We start from the raw sequence: 24,228 nt of genomic DNA, 5'->3' as shown, positions 1-24,228 counted from the left end.
ATTTTTATAATCACTTGTAATAATTATTAATTGTTAGCTGCTGACATTTTGAAAATATTTTATAGATGTATATTTTTCCGGTGTTAATAAAATATTTTTTCAAGTTTTAATTACATTCGGAATTGAGACTTTAATTTGTTTTTATACAAATGGTTTGCAGAGCGTAACTGTGTGATCGACGCCACATGCGACTTTTTTTACTTGTGCGCCCACAGAAACCTGAGGAAGAAAATTTATTTCACAATAAAATCATTTTAATTTTACTTTCGTTTTTAATAAGAATATTCTAAAGTAGAAGGATTTTTTAAATTACCTTGAGGGGGAAAAATTGATCGTTCATGTGGCCCAATCCAAGGGATCCAAATTTATTTCGACCCCACATGAAAAGGTCTCCCTTATTCGTAACTGCGGCAAGATGACTTATTCCGCAGTTTATTTTAGACACCTGAAATGTAAATTGAATTAGATAAAAGTAATTTATCAAATTAACGACAAAAAATTATCTAAAAAAATGGGAAGTAGGGTGATTTTTCAACAAAATAGGGGAATAAATTCTTTTAAATAAAATTAATTTCGATACTATATTGAATTCAATATGATTGGCAAAAAGTTGAGTTTATAAACTGAAAAGACGAATGTCTTAGAAAGTAGTTGGATTTAAAAGCCAAAAAGATTAATTTTTAACCGAATAGTTTTATTTATAAACAAATAGTTGAATTTTCAAAAAAAGTGACAGATTTTTAAAATAATAGTTGAGTTTTCCAACAAATATTTCAATTGTCAAACTAAAAAGACGAATTTTTAAAAGAGAGTTGAATTTTTAACTCAAAAACTTGAATTTTCAACAAAAAGATCAAATTTTCCAAAAAATTATACTCTTTGTCAACCTAAAGAAGAATTTTCAACCAAAAAGATTTATTTTCTACTAAAACAGACGATGTTTTTTTAATACATGAGTTATTAAACAAACAACTTAATCTTTAACCAAAAATGGAATAACTAAATATTTAATTGAAAAAAAAATCAATTTTTACGGAAAAAACTAATTTTTAATAAAATAGTTCATTTTTCACCAAAGAGATAAACCTCCAAACAAGAAGATTAATTTTCCACCAAAAAAGACGAATAGTCAATAAAATAGTTACAATTTTTACCAAATAAATGTATTTTTTACTAAAATGATGAGCCTTCAAACCACAAAAATAATTTTTAAAAAAGCAGTTCAAATTTCGACCAAAATAGTTGCGGCTTTAACCTAAAAAGACGATTAATCAACAAATCACTAACCAAAGAGATGGATATTCAACAGAGAAGAGTAATATTTTATCGGAAAAGGACGAATTGCCAACAAAATTAAATCATTTTAAACTCAATAGTTCAATTTTTTAAGATAATAATCGAATTTTTAATCAAGAAAGACTTGTCAGTCAGTCAAGGAAAAAAATGTCATGCAAAATAATGAATTTTCAAGTAAAAAATACGATTTTTCAACCCCAAATAATTGGGGAAAACTGATTTTCTCAAAAAAAAGTTGAATTTTCAAACAAAAAATATGTGTTTTCAACAAAAGAAATAAAATCTTAAGTTGAAAGGATAAATTTTTAAGCAAAAACGAAATAATTACATTTTCCGTTAGGAAGATTAATTTAAAAAAAAAAAATAATAATTTTCAATAAAATAGTTACATTTCCAATCAACAAAATAAATTTTCAACCAATTAGATAAATTTTCATGTAAGAAAATTAATTTACCATGAAAAAGAGAAATTTTATTAAAATTGATGATTTTTCAGCCAAGAAGGTTAAAGTTCTACCAAAAAATTAATTTTAAATTGATTAGCAGAGTACTTAACTAAAAATAAAAATTATAACAATAAAATACTTATAATTTTTAAGTATGGTAAATGAATTTCCAACAGAAAAGCTAAAGTTTCATCCAAATAAATCAATTTTCAACCAAAAAAATAATTTTTCAAGCAAGAAGATAAATTTTCCACCGAAAAAGATTAATTTTTATCAAAATGTATGAATAATACACGATATAGTTCAATTTTGAACAAAAAATATGAATTTTCAACAAAAAATGAAATGTTGATTCTTCTGCTAAAAAAATTAATTTTCAATGAAAAACGAATTTTTAACAAAATAGTTAAATTTTCTACCAAAAAAATTAATTTTCAAACAACAAAATGAACTTTCATAAAAAAGAGGAATTTTTAACAAAGCAAATTAATTTTCTGCCAAAAAAGTCGAAATTCTTAAGAAGAATAGAAGTATAATTCTATACCAAAAAGGACGAATTTTCAAAAAAATTGTGACATTTCTAACAACAAAAACATGCATTTTTAAGAAAGCAACTAAACTTTCAACAAAAATAGTTGCATTTTTAACCCAAGAAGACGAATTATCAACGAAGTACATAATATTTTAAACCAAAAATGAAACAAATAAATTTCCACTTAAAAAAATTCATTGATTTTCAACCAAATATTTAAATTAAAACAAAATTAATCTAAAAATTGAAAAGTTAGATATTCAGTTACAAAAATAAATTTTCAGCAACAAAAAATAAATTTTAAACAAAAGAGATGACTTTTTAACTGAAATAATAAATCTTCAACCGAAAATAAGAACTTTTTAAGAGAATAGTTTTAGTTTCAACCAAAAATTAACATTTCAAATAAAAACGCTGAAATTTTTACCAAAATATATGAATTTTACACTCGACTTAAATTTTCGACAACAAAAAAATGAATACCAAACAAGAAGATTAATTTTTCACCAAATAAGATGCATTTTTATCAACGTATTTTCACTTTTAAACAATTAGTTCAATTTTAAACATAAAAGAACGAATTCTGAGAAGTTTAAACGCAGTTTTAAACGAAGAAAAAAATTCCCCGTCATTTTCAAAGCTCTAAATTGAAGAATCAATCAATAAATTAAAAAAGTGAACAAATTATAGTATTTTTTAATATATTAGATTTTAAATTATTTTAAATAGTTTAGATATACTTAAAAAGATTCAAAATTGTATTTTCAAGACTTGAAAAATCTACATGCTGCTTCAAAGTTTCTCAAATTTAAAATTATTATTAAAAGTTTTGCATAACTTCATAATATTTTTTTAAGTGATTCGAATTTCAAATAAGTTTTCAAAGCAAAAAATCATTTACAATTCTCCTAGCAATCTTAATCAAATGATTTTATTCTTTTAAAGTCTTTCACATTTCTTAAAAAGCTTTAAAATTCTTTGTTCTGTTTTGAAAAATCTACATTTTGTTGCAAATTGGTCTCACATTCCTTTAAATTATTTGAAATAATTTCAAGTTTTTAATTAATTTTGAATCTTTTCAAAAGCTCTAAATATGTCTAAAACTTACTGCTGCAAATAATAAATGTTTAATTGTTATGTATACATCAAAATACAAAAATTTTACGTAAAAATTAATAATTTTTTAAACATAAAAATTAAAATCGTAACGCACAAAGTTTAAAATCTTCTTGAAATTTTAACGATTCAAGGCTTTCTAATTTAATTTTTAACATTGAACTCTCAAAATTCATAAATTTTAAACGGATTTAGAATTAATTTATATTTACAGTTGGTCAAATAAAAATGTTTTTTTTTTATCAAAAATTTTTTATTTCAAACGCTTTTAATTTTTAATTATTTAGGTCTTCCAAGACTGCATTTTTAAATTCTTTAAATTAAAAATGTACACTGAAAAGTAAAAATCTAAAATGTTGTTGAGTAAAAGATTTTCGAATGACGTATTATAAACTGAATGACATCATACTTAAAGAAGACAAACATTCAAATAATGATTTAAAAAATGGTCAAAATCGAACTTAAACAGGGTTTTCTTCTAATTCTTGTAAAAGATTTTTTTCTCTTACTTGAACATTGCGTTCGTAAGCATTTATGCCGAAAAGCGTGGCAGGAAGAAGCGTCGGTTTAAGCGTTTTTCGTACATCCGGACCAAATCCCAAAATTCCATAGCCCCACACGAAAACGTCTCCCACATCTAAAATTCAATAAAATAAAAAGATTTTCCAGACATTATATTTGGAAAAACTGAATATCAATTATGTTTAATAAATATTTATGAAATTTATCAGTTATTTTGAAAATTTACCATTTAATACCATACAGAAACTTCCTCCAGCTGCGATATCTACAATTCTTCCAAGGCCTCTGCATAATTCTAGTTCTGTCGCTATGTTTATTTGTTGGGTTCCACTTTTATTGGGCAGTTGGCCGTATTCTGCATTTCCCCAACCGAAAACTCTACCCTTGTCTATTGTGAGAAAATATGAAATTATATAACTAGTAAACGAAGGGCTGACCACTCTTGAATTAAAAAATCTACGACTTTTCACGGTTTTCCGGGTCTAGTTTTGAAAAAATTCCAGGTTTATTTTGTAAAAATTTTAATAAAATTTTTTGTAAAAATCTAAACAATTTTGATTATTGTAATTATAAAATTTGTGAATATTCTGAAGTTACAGTCATATTATTTCTTTTAATGAAAAAATTAATTCTTATCAATTCCCTAATTTAAGCTTCGCCGGAATGTACTAAAATAATAATTGAGATTTTTATATAGGTGCGACGAAAAAAAAATTCCAGTCCCTTTTTTAAAATTTCATGACTTTTTAGGTCTTCTGGGTCTTGTGGCGACACTGTCGTTGTGAAAATATTTGACATCTTTTTGAAATAATTTGAAATCTGTAAAATATTTGTGAAATTTCACAACAAGAGAAATACGGTGATTTTTCACGAAAATAAGGAAATAGATTGTTTGAAATAAAATTGATGTGTACAATGAATTCAACAAAAACGCTTAATATTTCAAGTAAAAATATATAGTATTGTATCTTTGACATGATATAAGCCATAAGATTTTTTAACAAAATAGTTGAATTTTTAACCAAATAGTTGAATCTTCAAGTCAAAAAGACGATTTTTTTAGAAGACAGTTTTATTTTTCAACCAAGAAAGATGAATTTTCAACAACGTAATGTCTACAAAATAGCTAATTTTGCAAACAAGTACAGTCGAATTTCCAATATAAAAACAGAATTTTAAACTACACAGTTAAATTAAAAGAAATTTATATTTAGAACCAAATAGTTCAATTTTTAAGAAAAATAATTTCATTTTTAACAATATAGTTTAATTTCCAAGAAACAAATTAAACTTTTAACAAACTAGTTGAATTTCTAGAGAAAAAATATTATTTTTCAAACGAAAATGAAAGAGTTGATATTTTAAGCATAAAATATTTCGCTTTTAATTTGAAGACAGTTGAATACAAATAAAAAATATAAATAATCAACTAAAAATGTAGCGTTTGATATTCCAACAAAAAAATGTAATTTTAAATAAAAAAACAGTTATATTCAACTAAAAAGGGCAAATTATCAACAAAATAGGTAAATCCTGAACCAAAACGGATTACTTTTTAACCAAGTTGTTGAATTTACAACCCACAATGGGGAATTTTATACAAAAATGTCAAAAGGATGGATTTGTATTAGAACAGTTGAATTTTCAAAATCAAAGAGACGAATTATTAATTCAAAATACGATTTTGCTATAAAACAATTTAATTTTCAATACAAAATTTAATTTTCAGCCAAACACTTAAATCTTGTACCAAAATATTAGATTTTTCTAGACAAAAATACAAATTTTCAATAACAAAATTCAACTTTTAACAAACTACTTAAATTTTTTAATAAAAAATATTATTTTTCAAAGGAAAATGAAAGAGTTGATATTTTAAGCATAAAATACTTCGCTTTTAAGTTGAAGATAGTTGAATACAAACGAAAAATATGAATAATCAAATAAAAATGTAGAATTTGATATTCCAACAAAAAAATTTAATCTTAGATAAAAAAAACCAGTTTTATTCAACTGAAAAGGACAAAGTATCAACAAAATAAGTATATCCTTAACCAACACGGATTAATTTTTAACCAAGTTGTTGAATTTTCAACCCAGAATGGGAAATTTTATACAAAAATGTCAAAAGGATGGATTTGTATTAGAACAGTTGAATTTTCAAAATCAAAGAGACGAATTATTAATTCAAAATACGATTTTGCTACAGAACAATTGAATTTTCAATAAAACATTTAATTTCCCACCAAACAGTTAAACCTTGGACAAAAATACAAATTTTCAATAAGACAGTTGAATTTTTAAGTCAAAAACATTAATTTTCTAAATAAAAAACAGTTGCGTTTTCAATAAAAACCTTAATTGTCGATTAAATAGTTGAAGTTTCAATTCAACCAGAAAGGACAAATTATCTACAAAATAGTTCAATTCTAAACCAATACAGATTAATTTTTGACCAAGTTGTTGAAATTTCAAGCCAAAAAGGTCAATTCTCTACAAAACAATTGAATTTTGAATCCGAAAATGTGAATTTTCAAACAAAAAGATCATTTTCAGTCAAACATTTGAATTTGCTATAAAAATAGTAGAATTTTCTCACCAAAAAGACTAATTTTCTACAAAACAGTTGGATTTTCAATGAAAAACGATCAATTTTAAACAAAAAATTGAATAATTAAATTTACACTTCAGAACATTAATTTTTCACAAAAAAGAAAGAATTTTCAACCAATGAAATGAATCACAATCTAACCAAATAAATTTCAAACAAAGTAATTCGATCGGATTTTTCAATAAAATAATCGAATTTTCAATTAAAAACAATCAATTTCTAACCAAAAACCGAATAGTTAAATTTTCAGTGGAAAAAATTAATTTTCAGCAAACAAAAGAATGCATTTTTAACCAAATATTTTAACTTTAAGCAAGTAGTTGAATGTTCAACCAAAAAAGAATACGATTTTTGAATACAAATTTTAATAGTTTAAAATTCAAACTATAAAATGAATATTAAGAAAATAGTTCAACCTTAAAACCAGTAGTAGAATTCTCGGGAAAAAGATTTAAATTTTCAAGCAAGTGATATAATTTTTAACCAAAGAAGATGAATTCTGAAACAAAAATATAATATTATTCTTCTGAATTCAAAGAATTAGCTTCCAACCAAAAATAATTGAAGTAATAAAAACTGAGCTGCAAATCATTTTAAGCAATTTTAAGCTGGAAATATGAAAAAATAGTTTTTAAATTTATCAAAATCTTGAAACATCTATGTGTTGTTTTAGATTTATTGAAATTTGTCATAAAGAAAAAATTTTTTTGAACTTCTAAACGTTTTTTAAAATGATTTGAGTACTTCCTAAATATTTTTCTGAAATCCTACAAAATAACAAATATTTCCTTAAAATCTTCCAAGTTCATTTGCGACAATTTTGAAAACCTTTTTTAATATTTTAAAATATTCTATGAAAATTAGTTTTTAAAAATATAAAGTCATTATCAATTTTCATAAGAATCTTAAGAAAAAATGTTTTTTATTCTTTTTGAAGCCTTTCATAATTCTTAAAAAACTTAAAATTTGTTTCTTTTTGAAATCTGGAAAAATCTATATTTTGTTTTAAATTAGGCCGTGGGCTATTTAAATCGAAACTCGGCACGAATAGCCGGAATTTTTTGGTAAACGTAGACATTTCTTTTAAATTATTTGAAATTATTTAAAATTATTTCAAACTTTAAAATAATGGTGAATCTTTTCCGAACTTTTAAATATCTCTTCAACCTACTCGAATTTTTTCTAGAAATTATAGCTGCGCAATATTTAAAATACATAACTATTCAACCATTTACTCGAAAATTAAATTTTTTCAAAATAGAACCATTAAAAATATAACGTTCAAAGTTTAGTTTCTTTGATTAGATTTGAATATTTGATTTATAATTACTGATTTTACATGAAAAATCAAATGTTTCTAAATATTAAGCAATTGTTATTTATCTTAATTAAAAAATGTCAAATTTTCAAATTTTATACACAAAATATTTTTAATATGATAAAAGCCTTTAATTATGGATATATTCTTTTAAAGTTATTTTAAAATTTTAAATATCTTATAACGTTTCAATCGGGCGTTTCAATTTTTTAACTAATAAGAATTTGCAAATTAAAACATTTTAAATTTAAAAAAAGTACGCTTAAAAATTAAAATCCAAAATGGAAAATTTGTAAGTGAAAGATTTTTGAATTACGCATTGTAAACTGAATGATATTATAATTAAAAAAGATAAAAACTCAACTGATTATTTAAAATAAACTGTTCATTTCAAACTTGGACAGATTGTTTCTTTTAAAAGTTTGTCAAATTTCCGGGCAAGAAATAAATTCACATTCCTTTCCCAGTTTTTCTCGGTCTCATAAATTTCCTGGTAATTTCCCGGTTCAGCGGCCACTCTGAAGAAAGTTTTTTAGTTTCCAAATCCAATAAAAAGGTGGTCAATTCAAATCCGAACTTTTTTTCGATAAAATAAAGTCAAAATACATATTTTGAGAAAAATCCGAAATTTTTAATTACCACTAAGTGCCAAGACACAATCAGCCACACAGGTTACTTTAGTAATACGTTCTCCTGCAATATCTCCCTTGACTAGAGTAGGTCTGTATTCATTTTCAAAATGGGCAAGACCTGTTTGCCCATCTGCTCCCCAGCCAAAGGTAAAAACCTCTCCATTTTCTGTTAAAATAATGCTGAAAGATAAAATACAAATTATATCATCAATTTCCAGCTTTTGGATAATATGAGGGTGTTCAGCGATTCCTAGAAACCAAATTCAAAGTCTTTTCTAGGTTTTCCAGGTCAAGAAAACAAGTTTTTCCAAGTTTCCTTTTTTTTACATCAAATAATCAAAAAATCGTTTGTTATACATGTAAAAGAAAAAAAAAATGCATTTTTTATTGGCCAACATTTTCTAAAGAAAGCAGAATCGTAAGTAAACAAATTCTTAATTTGTTGCGAACATAAGTCGTCTTTGTGAAATCTTTTGGAATATTGTACGATTTTTGTAAAGTCTTTAAAATCCTTGAAATCTTTTTAAATCTTTGTGAAATGTTTGAAAACCTTTGAAGTATTTAAAATCTTTGAGAAATATTTTGAAATCTTTAAAAAAAATGGAAAATCTTTGAAATCCTTGAAATATTTGAAATATCGGATAAATTCTTTGAAATCATTGTGAAATTTTATGAAATCTTTGAAATATTTCTAAAATCTTTCATTAATATTTGTTTGTAAAAACTTTTGTGTTCGCTTGAAATCATTGTAATGTTTCGAAATCTTCTCAAACTTCTTGAAAGTTTTTGAACTTGTTAAAAGCCTTTGAAATGTTATAGATTAAAAAAATTATTTATTTATATTTATAAAAAATATTATTTTATAAAAATTTATTTTTGAATGAAACTAAACTTTAGTATTTAATTTCGACTTAAATTTATAATTATTTAATTATTTTATTCAATTGTACCCCTTTTGAAATCTTTTTAAATTCTTGGAATCTTTTGAAATCCTCATGGATTCTTCGAAATATTTATGAAATCTTTTGTATTTGTCTAAAATCACTGAAATATTTAAAATCTTTTGAAATATCCTAAAACTTTTGAGATTATTTAAAACATTTGAAATATTTAAAATCTGATGTACTGTACCCTTTTTTAAATATTTGAAATTCTTGTATTCTTTTGACATCTCTGTGCAATTTTAATAAAATATTTTTAATATTTGTGAAATCTTTCTTGGATCCTGTTTATTCATTTAAAATCATCAAAATATTTGAAATCTTTGTGAAATCTTCTATAAAGTTTAAAATCATAGCAAACCTTAGAAATGTTCTGAAATCTTCAAAAGCTAATTTAATATAAGCTTTTTAAAATCTTTGAAATCTTTTGAAACTTTTAAAACCTCTGTGAAATGTTTGAAATCTTCAAAAAAGATTGAAATCCTTAAAAATCTTTAACATTATTGAAACCTGGTGTACTTTACCCTTTTTGAAGTCTTTGATGTTGAAATATGTATGAAATGTTTATATTTTTTAATCTTATGAAGTCTTTGAAATATTTATTAAATCTTTTTTATTCATTGGAAATCATTAAAATACTTTTAAATATTTATAAAATCTTTGAAATATTTTTCAACTCTTTCTTTAATCTTTCTGAAATCTTTTTTGTTCGTTTAAAACCATTGAGATATTTTTGAAAATGTATTGGAGCCTTTTGAAATTGGTTAAAATTTATGAAATTTTGATGAAATCTTTGAAATATGTGTGAAATATTTCTTAAATTTTTTGTATTTACTTGAAATCATGAAAATATTTGAAATCTTTGTGAAATCTTCTAAAAAGTTTGAAATCATTGCAAATCTTAGAAATGTTCTAAAATCTTAAAAATCTTATTAATTATAAGCTTTTTTAAAATCTTTAAAATCCTTGAAATCTGCTGACAGTTTTAAAATCTTTGTGAAATGTTTGGAATCTTGATGAAATCTTCTAAAAAAATTCAAAACCTTTAAAATCTTTTTGATGTTTTGAAATCGATATAGTCAGGTCTACTTTACCCTTTTTAGTCTTTTAAATTGAAATATTTATGAAATTTTTATCTTTTTTAATCTCTTTTAATCTACGAAACATTTTTTTTGGGATCTTATGTATTTCTTGAAACAATTTGAAATCCTTAAAAATTCCTTGAAATATTTGTGCAATCTTTTGTATTCGTCTGAAATCATTGAAAAATTTTTAAATATTCTAAAAATTTTGAAATTATTTACAAAATTTGAAATCTATAAAATCTGATGTACATCACCCTTTTTTAAATGTTTGAAGTTCTTATATTCTTTTGACATCTCTATGAAATTTTGCTGAAATTTTCAAAATATTTGTGAAATCTTTCATAAATTTGTTGTATTCACTTGAAATCATTAAAATATTTAAAATCTTTGTGAAATCTTCTACAAAGTTTGAAATCATTGGAAATCTTAGAAATGTTTTTAAATTTAAAAATTTTTATTTATTATAAGTTTTTTTAAATCTTTAAAATCATTGAAATATTTTTAAAGTTTTAACACCTCTGTGAAATGTTTAAAATATTTATAAAACCTTTAAATTCTTTGTGAAATCTTCTAAAAAATTTAAATCTTTTAAAATCTTTAAAATCTGTTGTACTTTATCTTTTTCTTAATTTTTATTAAATTTTTATGAAATGTGTGTGAAATATTTCTTAAATTTGTTGTATTCACTTGAAATCATTAAAATATTTGAAATCTTTTTGAAATCTTCTAAAAAATTCAAATCCTTTAAAATCTTTCAAATGTTTTGAAATCTATGAAATCCTGTGTACTTTACCAAGTTTGAAATGATTATGAATTTTTATCTTTTTTAATCCCTTTTAATCTATGAAACATTTGTGGAATCTTTTGTATTCATTTTAAATCATTGAAATATTTTAAATCTTTGTGAAATGCTTCGAAATATTTGCAATCTTTGTAAAATCTTTAAAATGTTTTGAAATCTCTGAAATTCTTGAAATCGTTTAAAATCCTCATAAATTATTTGCAATAGTTGTGAAAACTTTTTCTTTTGCCTGAAATTATTAAAATATTTGAAATTTTTTTGAAATATTCTAAAAAGTTTAAAATCATTGGAAATCTTAGAAATGTTTTTAAATCTTAAAAATCTTATTTATTATAAGTTTTTTTAAATCTTTAAAATCCTTGAAATCTTTGAAAAGTTTGAAAACCTCTGTGAAATGCTCAAAATCTTCGTAAAACCTGAAATCTTTGAAATCCGGTGTACTTTATTCTTTTTAAAATCTTTAAGAAATTTTTATGAAATCTTTGAAATATTTGTGAAATCTTTTGTATTAATTTGAAATCATTAAAATGTTTCAAATATTTGAAATGTTTCTAAAACCTTAGAAAATTTTTGGAAATCTTTTGAAATCTTCTAAAAAAATTGAAATTCTCTAAAATCTTTAAAATGTCTTGAAATCTCTGAAATTATTGAAATCGTTTGAAATCCTTATAAATTATTTGCAATAGTTGTAAAAACTTTTTTTTGCCTGAAATTATAAAAATATTTGAAATTTTTTTTAAATCTTCTAAAAAGTTTGAAATCATTGGAAATCTTAGAAATGTTTTTATATCTTAAAAATCTTATTTATTATAAGTTTTTTAAATCATTAAAATCCTTGAAATCTTTTGAAAGTTTGAAAACCTCTGTTGGATGTTTAAAATCTTTGTAAAACCTGAAATCTTTGAAATCCGGTGTACTTTATTCTATTTGAAATCTTTAAGAAATTTTTATGAAATCTTTGAAATATTTGTGAAATCTTTTGTATTCATTAGAAATCATTAAAATGTTTAAAATATTTGAAATGTTTCTAAAACCATAGAAAATTTTTGGAAATCTTTTGAAATCTTCTAAAAAAATTGAAATCTTTTAAAATCTTTAAAATGTCTTGAAATCTCTGAAATTCTTGAAATCGTTTGAAATCCTTATAAATTATTTACAATAGTTGTAAAAAAATTTTTTTTTTTGCCTGAAATTATAAAAATATTTGAATTTTTTGTGAAATCTTCTAAAAAGTTTGAAATCATTGGAAATCTTAGAAATGTTTTTATATCTTAAAAATCTTATTTATTATAAGTTTTTTAAATCATTAAAATCCTTAAAATCTTTTGAAAGTTTGAAACCCTCTGTTAAATGTTTAAAATCTTTGTAAAACCTGAAATCTTTGAAATCCGGTGTACTTTATTCTTTTTGAAATCTTTAAGAAATTTTTATGAAATCTTTGAAATATTTGTGAAATCTTTTGTATTCATTAGAAGTCATTAAAATGTTTCTAAGACCTTAGAAAATTTTTGGAAATATTTTGAAATCTTCTAAAAAAATTGAAATCCTCTAAAATCTTTAAAATGTCTTGAAATCTTTGAAATTTGGAGTACTTTACCTTTTTTAAAATCCTTATAAAATTTTTATGAAATATTTGAAATATTTGTGAAATTTTTTTAAATTTTAGTAAATTCTTTGAATTTCTTAAAATATTTGTCAAATGTTTTAAAATTGCTCTTAACATTTCAATAAAATAACTATTTTAAAAGCAAAACAAAAATTCAAAATCAAGATTCTTGTGGAAAATTCAAGGAGTGTTCCAGGTTTTTAAGGTCGTTGGACACCCCGTATATCTATTTGGTTTTATTTGCTTAATGTTTTTTTCACCTGTGATCCTGTCCTGCGGAGACAGCTTTTATTTGATTTCCTTTAATATCCGGTATATGATGTACAATCGCATTTTTGTTATAGTCTTCGTTATTAATAATCGGTCTTCCACATTGACCGTATCCATTATTGCCTAAAGTGAAAAGACCTTCAGTCGTTAAAACTAATAAATGAGCTCGTCCTGCAGCTAATCCTACAACTTGAGTTTTCGGTTGCTTCAGAGGCAAATTTATCGGCCTTGGTGTCGTTATAATGTCATCTTTAAATTTTTTATCTGTAAGATGGTAACCTGCGAAATACAACACAATAAAATAAAAATTTACAAAATTCAAGAAACAGAATCTCTCTGCATATAATTTGGAAAAACATTATTAAAAATAATAAATATTTCATTAAACCCATTGTGACGTCTTCGATTTCATTTGATAAAAGCCTCAAATAAAAAAGAATACGCACTAACATAATATTTTAACAGAAACACATAACAAAATAGATATATAATAGTATATAATAATCAAACTTCTTTTTAGAAAGAAGTAGATTTTTATACTCGAAAAGATATCTTTTCAAATAAAAAGTGAAATTTTCCACGAAAGAATTGATTTTAGGCAAAAAAGTTGCATGTACAAGCAAATAGTTGCACTTTCAAGAAAAATCAACGAATTTACAACCAAATGGTCGAATTAAACAAAATAATAAATCATGACAATGCCAAAGAATTGCATTTTTAATCAAATATGTAGCCAAATCTTCAAGCCAAAAAAGGAATTTTTTAAAAGACAGATGAATTTTCAATCAAGAACTTTTCTACCAAAAAAGATGAATATTCAATCCAAAAAGATGACTTTTTAACAAAATAGTTAAATTATCAACAACAAAAATGACTGATAAAAAACAGTTGCATTTACAACCAAATAGTTTGACTTTAAAGCAAAAGGGATTAATTTGATACAAAATGTTTTAATTTTTAACCTAACAGTTGAATTTTCAACTTGGAAAGATGAATTTTTATTTCAAAAGGTGGAATTTTTATGCAAAAGATGAATATTTAACAAATTAGTTAAATTTTCAAGAAAATAATTAAATATTCAACTTTCAATCACGCATTTAATAATGTTTAAAAATAGTTGAATTCAATAAAAAAATACCAATTTTAACAAAATAGGTGAATTCTGAAACAAAGAGATAAATTTTTAACCAAACAGTTGCACCTTTAAATTTTAAAAGCTAAAAGTTCCACCGAAAGAGATGAATTTTCTACCAGAAAATATAAATGTTCAACAAAACAGATGAATGATTAATCTAAAAAGACGATTTTTCTGCAAAACTGTTGAATTTAAAAAAAAAAATCAATTTTCAATAAAAAATAAAATAGTTAAATTCTTAATTGCAATGATTGATATTGAAGAAAAAAAATGTCAACAGAATAGCGAAATTTTCAACGAAAGAGATGGTTTTTCAAATAATTAAATGAATTTCCAACAAAGTAGTCCCACTGTCAAGTAAGATTAATTTTCTATGAAAAAAGACTAATTTTACATAAATATATGCATACAAATTTTTCACAAATAATGGAATTTTTAAATTGCCAATAAAAAAATTAATTTTCAACCAAAGAGATGAATCTCCAACTAATAAAATGACTGTTTAAAATAGCAGTCCAACTTTAAACTAAATAGTTAAATTTTCGACAACAAAAAAGGTTGAATTTTCAAATAAAACGGTCGAATATTTCATTCGGAAAGGCGAATATTTAAAAATTAGTTCCATTTTCAATAAAATAATTCAATTTCCAAAAACATAGTTAAGTCCACTAAAATGATAAATATTCAACACAAAAAATGAATTTTTACCAAAGAAGACCAAATTTTAAACAAGTACTTGAATTTTGGATAATAAAAGATCAATTAACCACGAAACATATAATAAATAGTTGATATTTTAAACAAACAAAGATTTTAATTTTAAATAAAAATAGTGCAATTTAAGAAAGAAATGCACATTTCAATGAACAGGCGAATCATCAAACTAAACAGATTAATTTTTAACCAAACAATTGTGTTTTTAAACAAAAAAGATAATAGTTATACCAAAAGAGATGAACTGTCAAACAAAAAATTTCCATTTTCAACCAAAAATGAATATATGTAATTTTGGGGTAAAAATAGAACTATTTTTTAAGAAAATTTTTCCATTTTCAATCAAAAAGATGAACCTTAAAAAAATTTAATGAAATTTTAAGAAAGTAGTTAAACTTTCTACCGTCTAGTGAAATTTTCAATGAAGAAGTCTAATTTCATACCAAAAGAGTTCAATGTTCAATTAAAAAATATCAATTTTCAAAAAAATAGCATAGTTCAATTGTCAGTTGAAAATTCTAGTATTTGGTTAAAATTTGATTCTTTTGTTGAAATTGCAACTATTTTGTTTTTCAACTAATTGTTTCAACCTGATAAAAAAATAATAATTTGTTAAAATCAATGACAATGTCACTACTATTAATCCAAATTGTCTTATAGTATAAAAAGCAATAATTTATTAAGTCAAATTCTAATAATTATATTGTTAAAAATTCATTTTTTTATTGAACATTTTTCTTTTGTAGTTGAAAATTAGTGCATTCTTCAAAAATTCTTATTTATTGGTGAAAAATTAATCTTCTTGGTTAAAACTGCATCCTTTTTGATTAAATATGCAAGTGTTTGGTTCTCAAATTTGTTATTAAAATGTAGGTTTTTAGTAGAAAATCAGCTTTTTTGTTTAAGAATCATATTTTCAGGTTAAAAATTGAACCGTTTTGTAAATAATTCATCGTTTTGGATTCTAAACTCAACAATTGTGTCAAAAGTTGATGTATTTGTTTTTTTAATTCATTTTTTTGGTTGTTGGAACATCAATCTTCTTTCTGGAAAGTTAATCTTTTTGGTTGAAAATTTAACTGTTTTGTTAAAAATTCATCTTTTTTTAGTTGAAAATTCAACAACTTGGTTGACAGATAAAATTAATTTTTTTGAACAAGTTACGATGATTTAATTGAATGATTTGTATTTAATTTAGTTGGATAAGAGATATGATAACTGAAACATTGTTAAAGATTCACATTTTTTATTTATAATATTTAAATTTTTTGCTGAAAATTTGATTTTTGTTGTTAAAAACTTTAGTATTTAATTAAAATTTTTAATCTTTTCTTGAAAATAGAACTGTTTCATTAAAAACTCATATTTTTGCGGAAACTCAACTAATTGGTTAGAAATTCATTTTTCTGTTTGAAGATTTGTCCCTTTGGTTGCAAATTTAACTATTCCATGTTTAGAAAATTAATCTTCTGGGTTAAAAAAAAACCTTTGGGGTGGAACTCTTTTGTTGAAAATTTATTTTTTGTAAAATCCATCATTTTAGTTGAATATTTTTTTTATTACATTTAATTTTTATGGAAAATTGATATTTTTAATTGAGAATCGATCTCTTCTAGTTGGAAGTTCGTGTATTTTGTTCTACAATTTTATTGAAAATTAATGTGTTTTGTTGAAAGTTGTGGTTTTTGTTAGAAAATTATTCTTCTAGCTGAAAAATTCATATTTTTGGTATCAAATTTAACTATTTGGTTCAAAATTAATATTTTTTGTTAAAAATTCAACTACTTGGTTGAAAGTTAAATTAGTTTGTTAAAAATTTTTTATTTTTTTTTTAAATAAAGATAAATTTTTTAAATTAAAAAATTGCACTATTTCACTGTTTTCTTAGAACTTTGTCACTTTTTAAGTTAAAAATTCAAAATATTTGCTATAGCATTCATGTATTTTATTAAAAATTCGTTTTCTCGATTAGAAAATTAAGTTTCTTTGTTGGAAAATCAACATATATGTCGACTCTTAGGAATTTAAAGTGTTTAATGTTGCATTCAATATGGTATTTACATAATTTAATTTCAAAGAATGTGCTCCTCCATTATTAGCCTATTTTCATGAAAAATCTCTCTTTTTGTTATGTTTCGATAGAATTTTGATTGACGTAGGGATCACAAGATGAGCTCAAAAAAGGGGAAATAGGGAAATTTTTTTCACGAAAACAGGGCAAAATAGGGAAAATATTAAACATTTATTTTTAAATGTCGAAAATAGAAATCTTTTTATAAGAAATTTTCTATTTTCAAATAATTTACAATAATTCCTGCCATTAAAGAACTTATTTTTGAAAATTGAATATACTTAGATCGTTGGAAATTTATTCACAATTATATAAAAAAGCCCGAGAAAAAATAAAATGAGATTTGCAATTTTTTCCTTACTATAATTAATACTTTCAATGTAAATCTATAACCACACTTCCCAGTAGAGTGAAGTAAAAATGATAAAATTAATCAAATCGTTCGAGCAGAGAGAATAGAATTTGTGGGTCGACATCTAAAACAAGTAAAGACAACATTTTTGAAAGTGGTTAATATGCTATTATTTTTTATTTATGGGAAACATTTTTTTCGTGCTGTTTATACGTTCCAAAATCGCAAAAAAATAAAATCCCAAAAATCTTAAATCAGGACAAAAGTTTTTTTTTCCGAAAGAGGAAAATTTTTTTTTTTTCAAGCTGAACAAGTTTTAGGTTTGACATATTGAGCTTTTTTTAAATGTGTGCATTTGACTCGATAAAAAAACATGTTTTTACACATTTTCAAACCATTTTTATATGAGAAAAAATTGTTTTATAAATTTCGTAATTGCTTATTATTGGCCACTAGTAAAAAATGTAAATATAACAAATTTTTTTATCATTTTTGAACCACTAAGAAATACTTTTGATTTAAAATCGTTGAGTTTTACGGATTAAACATTTTTTTCACTTTTGTCGAATGCCAAACGACAAGTTTTTTCCCCTCAGCTCAAACGATTTGATTTATTTTAGCATTTTCATACGGCCCTACTTTTCAGTACTCTCAAACTTAAATAAAAAAATGATCAAGTTAGAACATTTAACATTGCAGTTGATGAATTTTTAATATTTTATTTTTGAATTAGGTATTTAACTTTGTTTGTAACTTTTCCAATTTCATATTGGATAAGAACCATCTGTCTTCAATTTTTCATCATACTTTAAAATGTTTCAACTTCAAATTTTTTAGAGTACTTTTAATGGTTCAACACTTGAAACGTGTAAGTTATTTATTCTTATCTAATATAAATTATAAATAAATATAAATTATTTATTCATAAATAAATTATTTGAGTGAATTTTCCCCGTAATTCAAATATTATATTTTCAAATATTGTATATTTAAAGAGAAAAGAAGAAGTTTTTTTAGACTAGAGAAAAAGGGGGATTAAAAAAAAAGGAGATGACTTTATATCTTCCGAGGGCTAAAATAACTTACCAATTTGAGAATCTGTGTTGATTCCACTGCCATAAAGAATATTATTATCCTTGGAGTGAACAGCAAAAGCGGTAAATCCATAACCGCACGTTAAATCGACAACTTTATGCGTCTCTCCAAATTTTAACCGGCTCGGTTTTGGAATGAATGAAATATTATCAATTGTTCTAACCCTATCTATCGTTCCCAACGCTCCATGCTCTGCTAAACCCCACACGTAAATTCTTCGATCATCTTCTTGGCCTACCGGATACTGAAAAACTAGAGAAAAGAACACTGATTTCAGGAAAACTAAAATATTCATAAAAAATGGAAATAATAAAATAGGTTGACTAGATCACTCGATCAAAAAAGCGAGAGATTACCCAAAATTTCATTTTTTAAATTTGAATCCTAGAAGAGGTTCTCTTCGAATTTTACGCAGGAATCTACGTGTAAGTCAACGTAAAAATCTATGTGAAAAATCCACGTATTTTCCTTAAATTATGTGAAAATCCACGAGGAATTCGACGTGGATTTTTTCAATTTACCACTCAAATTTCACCTGGAATTCTCCAAAACGTAGTTTTCCACGGGAATTCCATTTGGATTTCCACGTCAATTTTTTGCCTGAATTCAAAGTCATTCTTTTCAGAACTTTCAATTTTTTGGGAATTCGATGTTTTCCTTCATTTTTATATATTAGTAATATTCCAAACATGGCCAGTTTTTAAAATTGCAATAAAAGTTGCGAATTTTTGTTTTCGGGCATCAACAGGGTTGCTACAGGTAGGGAATTCTAAAAAGTCAGTGGATATGTCAGGAAAAACTTGACTGAGTCAGAGAATTTTCGATAGACTGTTGAAGTTAATTTTATTATTTTGCTGAAAAGGAATTTTTTTGGTTGAAAATTCGTATTTTTTGTTGAATTCAACAGATCCTGATTTAAAAATTAAAACCCTTTTGTTTTGTTCTTTAAACTACTTCGTTAAAAGTGAAATTGATTAGTTGAAAATTAATTTTTTTTATTAATGACTCATCATTTTAGTTGAAAAAACTGTATTTTGTTGAAAATTCGGCTTTGTGGTAGAATATTAAAATTAATCTTCCTGGTGAATAATTAATCTTTTTGGTTAAAAGTAATTTTTTTGGTATAAAATTGATATTCTTGGTTGAAAATGAGCTCTTTAGTTCAAAATGCTTTCCTTGGGTTGAAAATTATTTTCTTTTCCAAATTTTTTCTTTTTTATATATAAATTTAATCTTTTTTGCAGAAAATTCATCTGCTTGGTAATAAATTTATCTTTTACAGTTGAAAACTCATGTATTTCTATAAAAATTTGTCTTTTTTAATTAAAAGTTAAACTATTTAGTTGAAAATTTAATTCCTTTCTTGAAAATTTGTTTTTGAAAATGTATTTATTTAACAAAAAAATTAAATATTCTTTTTTTGTGTGAAAATTTATCTTTTACTGTTGAAAGCTCATCTGTTTCCATAAAAATTTGTCTTTTTTTTAGTAGAGAATTAAACTATTTAGTTGAAGTCATTATCTTGTTTCAAAATTTATCATTTTCAGGGTGGCCGTTTTAATCGAAAAAAAATTTCCCGGTCATTTCCCGGTTCGAAAACATTTTTCACGGCCAATGAAATTTAAGAATTCAAACTATATTCTAAAATTTTTCCATATAAATTAATAAACAATAAACAACCAAGTAAAGCATTCAAAATGGAACCCTTGAATCCCAAAAATTTAAAATTGAAGTTCCAAAAATGTTAATACACGTTAACATTTTCAATAGTTTAAATTAAAGAATCAAGCAATAAACTTTCAAGAATTTTAAAATTATATTATGTTAAATAATTTTAAGTTCGAAACATTAACAATTGAAAAATAATTTTTTTTTAAACTCAACAGTTCTTAAATTAGAAGTTAAATTAGTTTTATTTTCAAAAGTTCAAGCATCCTTAAAAAGTTTCAAAATTTTATTTCAAAATCTGGAGAAATCTAGAAGTGTTTTTTAATTTTTTCAAATTTAAAATAATTTTAGAAATTTGTTTAAGAAGTTTTAAATATATTCCAAAATGAATTGAATTTTTTCTATAAATTTTCGAAAATCCTGCAAATTAAAAAAAAATTGAATATAAATAACAATAGAACACTTATTATTTGTAGAGATATTAGAGTAATTTTAAGAGATATTAAGAAGTTTTAAAAAGATTCAAATTAAATTTAGAACTTGAAATAATTTCAAATACTTACAGCTGAATTTAAAAGAAAATGTAGATTTTTGCAGAATTCAAACAAAAAATTTAGAATTTTTTTAAGAATTGTGAAAGACTTTAAAAGAATAAAAATTTCCTTAAGATTCTTAAGAAAATTTGAAATGATTTTTCACATTGAAAACTTATAGAAGATTTTAAGGATTTTTTTTAATTTGCAGGATTTTCAAAAATTGTAGGAAAATTTCGATTAATTGTAAAATCTATCTAGAAGTTCTGAAAAAAAATTAACACACTTTGTTCAAATTACTTAAAATAATTTCAAGTTTTTCATCCATTTTGAATCTTTTCAAAACTTCTAAATATCTCTTAAAATTACTCAAATTTTTTCATAAAATAAACACTTTTTAAACAGAACAATTCAAATTGTAACGCTAAAAGTTTAAAAGTTCTTAGAAAATCTGAAGATTCAAAACTTTCTATGTAAGAAAATTCAGTTTCAAACTTTTTTCTTTTAAATATTTGGTTTCAATTTATATTTATAAATTTATAAATTTAATATTAAAATAATATAAAGGAAGACCTGAAACTCTGAATTAGAAAGATATTATTGATAAATCATGAAAATTTTAATTTAAAAATAAAATTATCGGAACAAATGTATATACAAATATATTTACAGTTGATAAAATTAAACTTTTTTTTTTTAATTTTCAACTTCAAATGCTTTTACTTTTTAATTGTTATTTTTAAAAAATGTTTGAAATCATATTTGTAGACAATTTTTATTCGAAAAGTTTTGTAAAATTCCCGGTCAAAAAATAAATTCACTGTCATTTCCCGGTTTTCCAGGTTTCCCGGCCACCCTGACTTTATATAGAAATTCACATATTTAACTGAAATTTTAATTATTCTACTTATTATGGAAATTGTATATTTTTTATAGAAATTTTTATCTTCTTCCTTGAAAATTTATCTGTTTGGTTGAAAATTTTTCTTCTGACTGAAAACTGAGTCATTATACTTTTGATTGATAATTTATCTTTTTTATATGAAAATGCATACATTTTGTTGAAAATTCGTATTTGTGGTAGTAAATTTATCTTCTTTGTTAACAAATTCTCTTTTTTGTTGAAAATTCATCTTTTTGCTTAAAAATTTAAATATTTGGTTCAATGTTGAACTCTTGTTTTCCTGAGTATTCGTTTTTTTGAGTTTAAAAATAAAAACTGGTAGAAAATTAAGATATTTGGTAGCAAATGAACTTTTTGGTTGAAAATTCATACTTTTGGTTTGAAATTTAACTATTTGGTGAAAACTAACTTTTTTATCAATATGTCATATTTTTTAGTTGAAAATTTAACCATTTTGTAAATAATTCGTCTTTTTGGATTATAAATTTAACATTTTTGGTTAAAAAATTTTATATTTTGTTACACATTCGTATTTTTTAGGTTAAAAATTAATCCTTTTTATAGAAAATTTAACTATTCCATTTTTGTTTAAAAATGTATCTTTTTTACCAGGAATTTAAACTATTAATCTTAACTATTGCCTAAGAATCTTTGTTGGTTAAAAATTAAACTATTTTTTGAAAATTTCTCTTTTTTGGTTTGAAAATTAGTCTGTTTTGGTTGAGGATTCAAATAATTTGTTAAAAATTCTTATTTTTTGTTTAATACAACTGTTTTTGATTAAAACTTCCATTTTTTGGATGCAAATTTTGGCTGAAAACATAACTATTTTATTTAAAATTCCTTTCTTTTTTGGTTGGAAATTAAATGTTTTAGCTGAAATCCGAATCTTTCATTTTTTGAACAAAATTGATCATTTGGGTTGAAAAACTCATTTATTTGGTAGGAAATTGGTCAAGGAGATTTCAGGAAAAGCCAGAAAATCTAGAAATTGAGATTTTGCAGCAACCCTGACGAAAAGTCAGGACATTACAAAAAGATCAGAAAATCGGGACAGCGATAAAAAAATCAGGGCATGTTTTGATGAATCAGGACATCTGGTCACCCTCAATAGAGAGGCAAAATATCATTCGCAGAAACTTTTATTTTTAGTAACAATAAATAATTTAAATATTATCAAGAAAAGTGAGTTACCAGATGATAAATAAGGTTTAGAGTTAGGAAAAATAATAAATGTATGAATTATAAGTGTCATTACTAGGTAGTGTTTTCAATTTCGGCTTCGGTATTTTTGGCTTCTTTTCAGCTAAACTTTTGTTACTTCTTCGGGTAATTAATTTCGCACAGGTTTTGATTGTGTTAAACATAACTGATCAACTGCGCATTGAGTTAATTACACAATATTTCAAAAATATATAACGAAAATCCATATGATTCGAGAATCCTAACCTCTTTTTTTGTTTATGTCACGAGCACATGGACGAGGTGGTCACAGGGGTCGAGGGGAACAAAGTGCCGAGTAAGTTGCTTATCCGCTAGGAACAGCACCGTCGATATCAAAATGCGCGGTTTTTATTTGAATTGAGATAAACAAATCTGAAATTAGTTTCAAATAAAAATGGCTTTATAAATAATGTTTTAGTTTTTGAGATTAAATATGAAATCTGAGAGTGCAAGCAAATTAAAAGTTCTATATTTTAAGATAAAAGTACCTTTTCAGGGATCTCGATTTTGAATTATTCGTCGAATCAATATTTCACGCGGAGTTCGCATATAGGTTTTTGACCAATCATATTTGTTATAAATCAACAAGATAAATACAATTAATTCCACGAATAATTCAAAATTCATGGTCCATACAATTCGAAATATATTGAATTTTCAACAAAACATTCAAATTTGCTACCAAAAGAGATCAATTTTCAACAAAAGAGTCGTACTTCCAAAATAAAATACCGAATGTTTTAGAAAACAGTCGACATTTAAATCCGAAAGCTTTAATTTTCAAAGGACGTAAATTTTTAAGCAAATAGTAAAATATTCAATAAAATAATAACTTTATAATAAACAGTTGCATTTACAATGCACCAAAAAGTTGAAATTTCAAGCAAAACAAAAGAATATTCAACAAAATAGTTAAATTTTCAACAATACAATTTACGTTAGAACCAAACAGTCGGCTTTTCTACTAAAAAAGATCAATTTCTTTACCGATAATAGAATGGTTAAAGTTTCAGGTTTAAAAAAATTAATTTTCCACCGAATAGAAGACGATTTGTCTACAAATTACTTGAATTTAAAAATAAAAAACATCAATCTTCAAACAAAACAGTAAATTTTTAACAAAGTTAATCAAGTTTTAACCAAGTAATTGAATATATAAATAAAATGTATTTTTTCTATAAAAAAAGATTAATTTTCTACCAAAAGAGAAGAATTTTCAACGAAAGAGTTGAGTTTTCCAGCTAAAAATTTGAATATTTTAGAAAAAAGTTGACTTTCAAACCCGAAAACATAAATTTCCAAAAAAAGTAGATTTTTAACCGGATACGACTATTTTTCAACCAAATAGTTAAATT

The 24,228-nt window shown here is 23.7% G+C and overlaps 1 protein-coding gene across 1 annotated transcript; it reads right to left on the bottom strand.

Moving 5' to 3' along the window:
• Positions 1 to 104: 104 nt before the first annotated feature.
• LOC117168242 (RCC1-like G exchanging factor-like protein) lies at positions 105 to 23,091 on the bottom strand. Its single transcript, XM_033353733.1, has 8 exons — positions 22,908 to 23,091; positions 18,536 to 18,796; positions 13,168 to 13,456; positions 8,481 to 8,653; positions 4,139 to 4,300; positions 3,900 to 4,027; positions 314 to 445; positions 105 to 219 (listed from the first exon to the last, which is right to left on the bottom strand). The coding sequence occupies exons 1-8, from the start codon at positions 23,014 to 23,016 to the stop codon at positions 142 to 144; spliced, it is 1,332 nt and encodes a 443-aa protein (XP_033209624.1). The 5' UTR covers positions 23,017 to 23,091; the 3' UTR covers positions 105 to 141.
• Between the last annotated feature and the right edge of the window lie 1,137 nt (positions 23,092 to 24,228).

The sequence above is a fragment of the Belonocnema kinseyi genome, chromosome 2 (genome assembly GCF_010883055.1).
Source record: "Belonocnema kinseyi isolate 2016_QV_RU_SX_M_011 chromosome 2, B_treatae_v1, whole genome shotgun sequence".
In the NCBI taxonomy this organism is placed as follows: Eukaryota; Metazoa; Arthropoda; class Insecta; order Hymenoptera; family Cynipidae; genus Belonocnema; species Belonocnema kinseyi.
This window is presented reverse-complemented; position numbering and strand designations above follow the sequence as displayed.

Coding starts and splice junctions, on each gene's coding strand:
- LOC117168242 (XM_033353733.1), bottom strand. CDS start 23,016: ATGTTTAACACAATCAAAACCTGTGCGAAATTAATTACCCGAAGAAGT. Junction 13,457..18,535: donor CAACACAGATTCTCAAATTG/GTAAGTTATTTT, acceptor TGTATTTCGCAG/GTTACCATCTTACAGATAAA. Junction 4,028..4,138: donor TTTCTGTATGGTATTAAATG/GTAAATTTTCAA, acceptor ATTGAATTTTAG/ATGTGGGAGACGTTTTCGTG.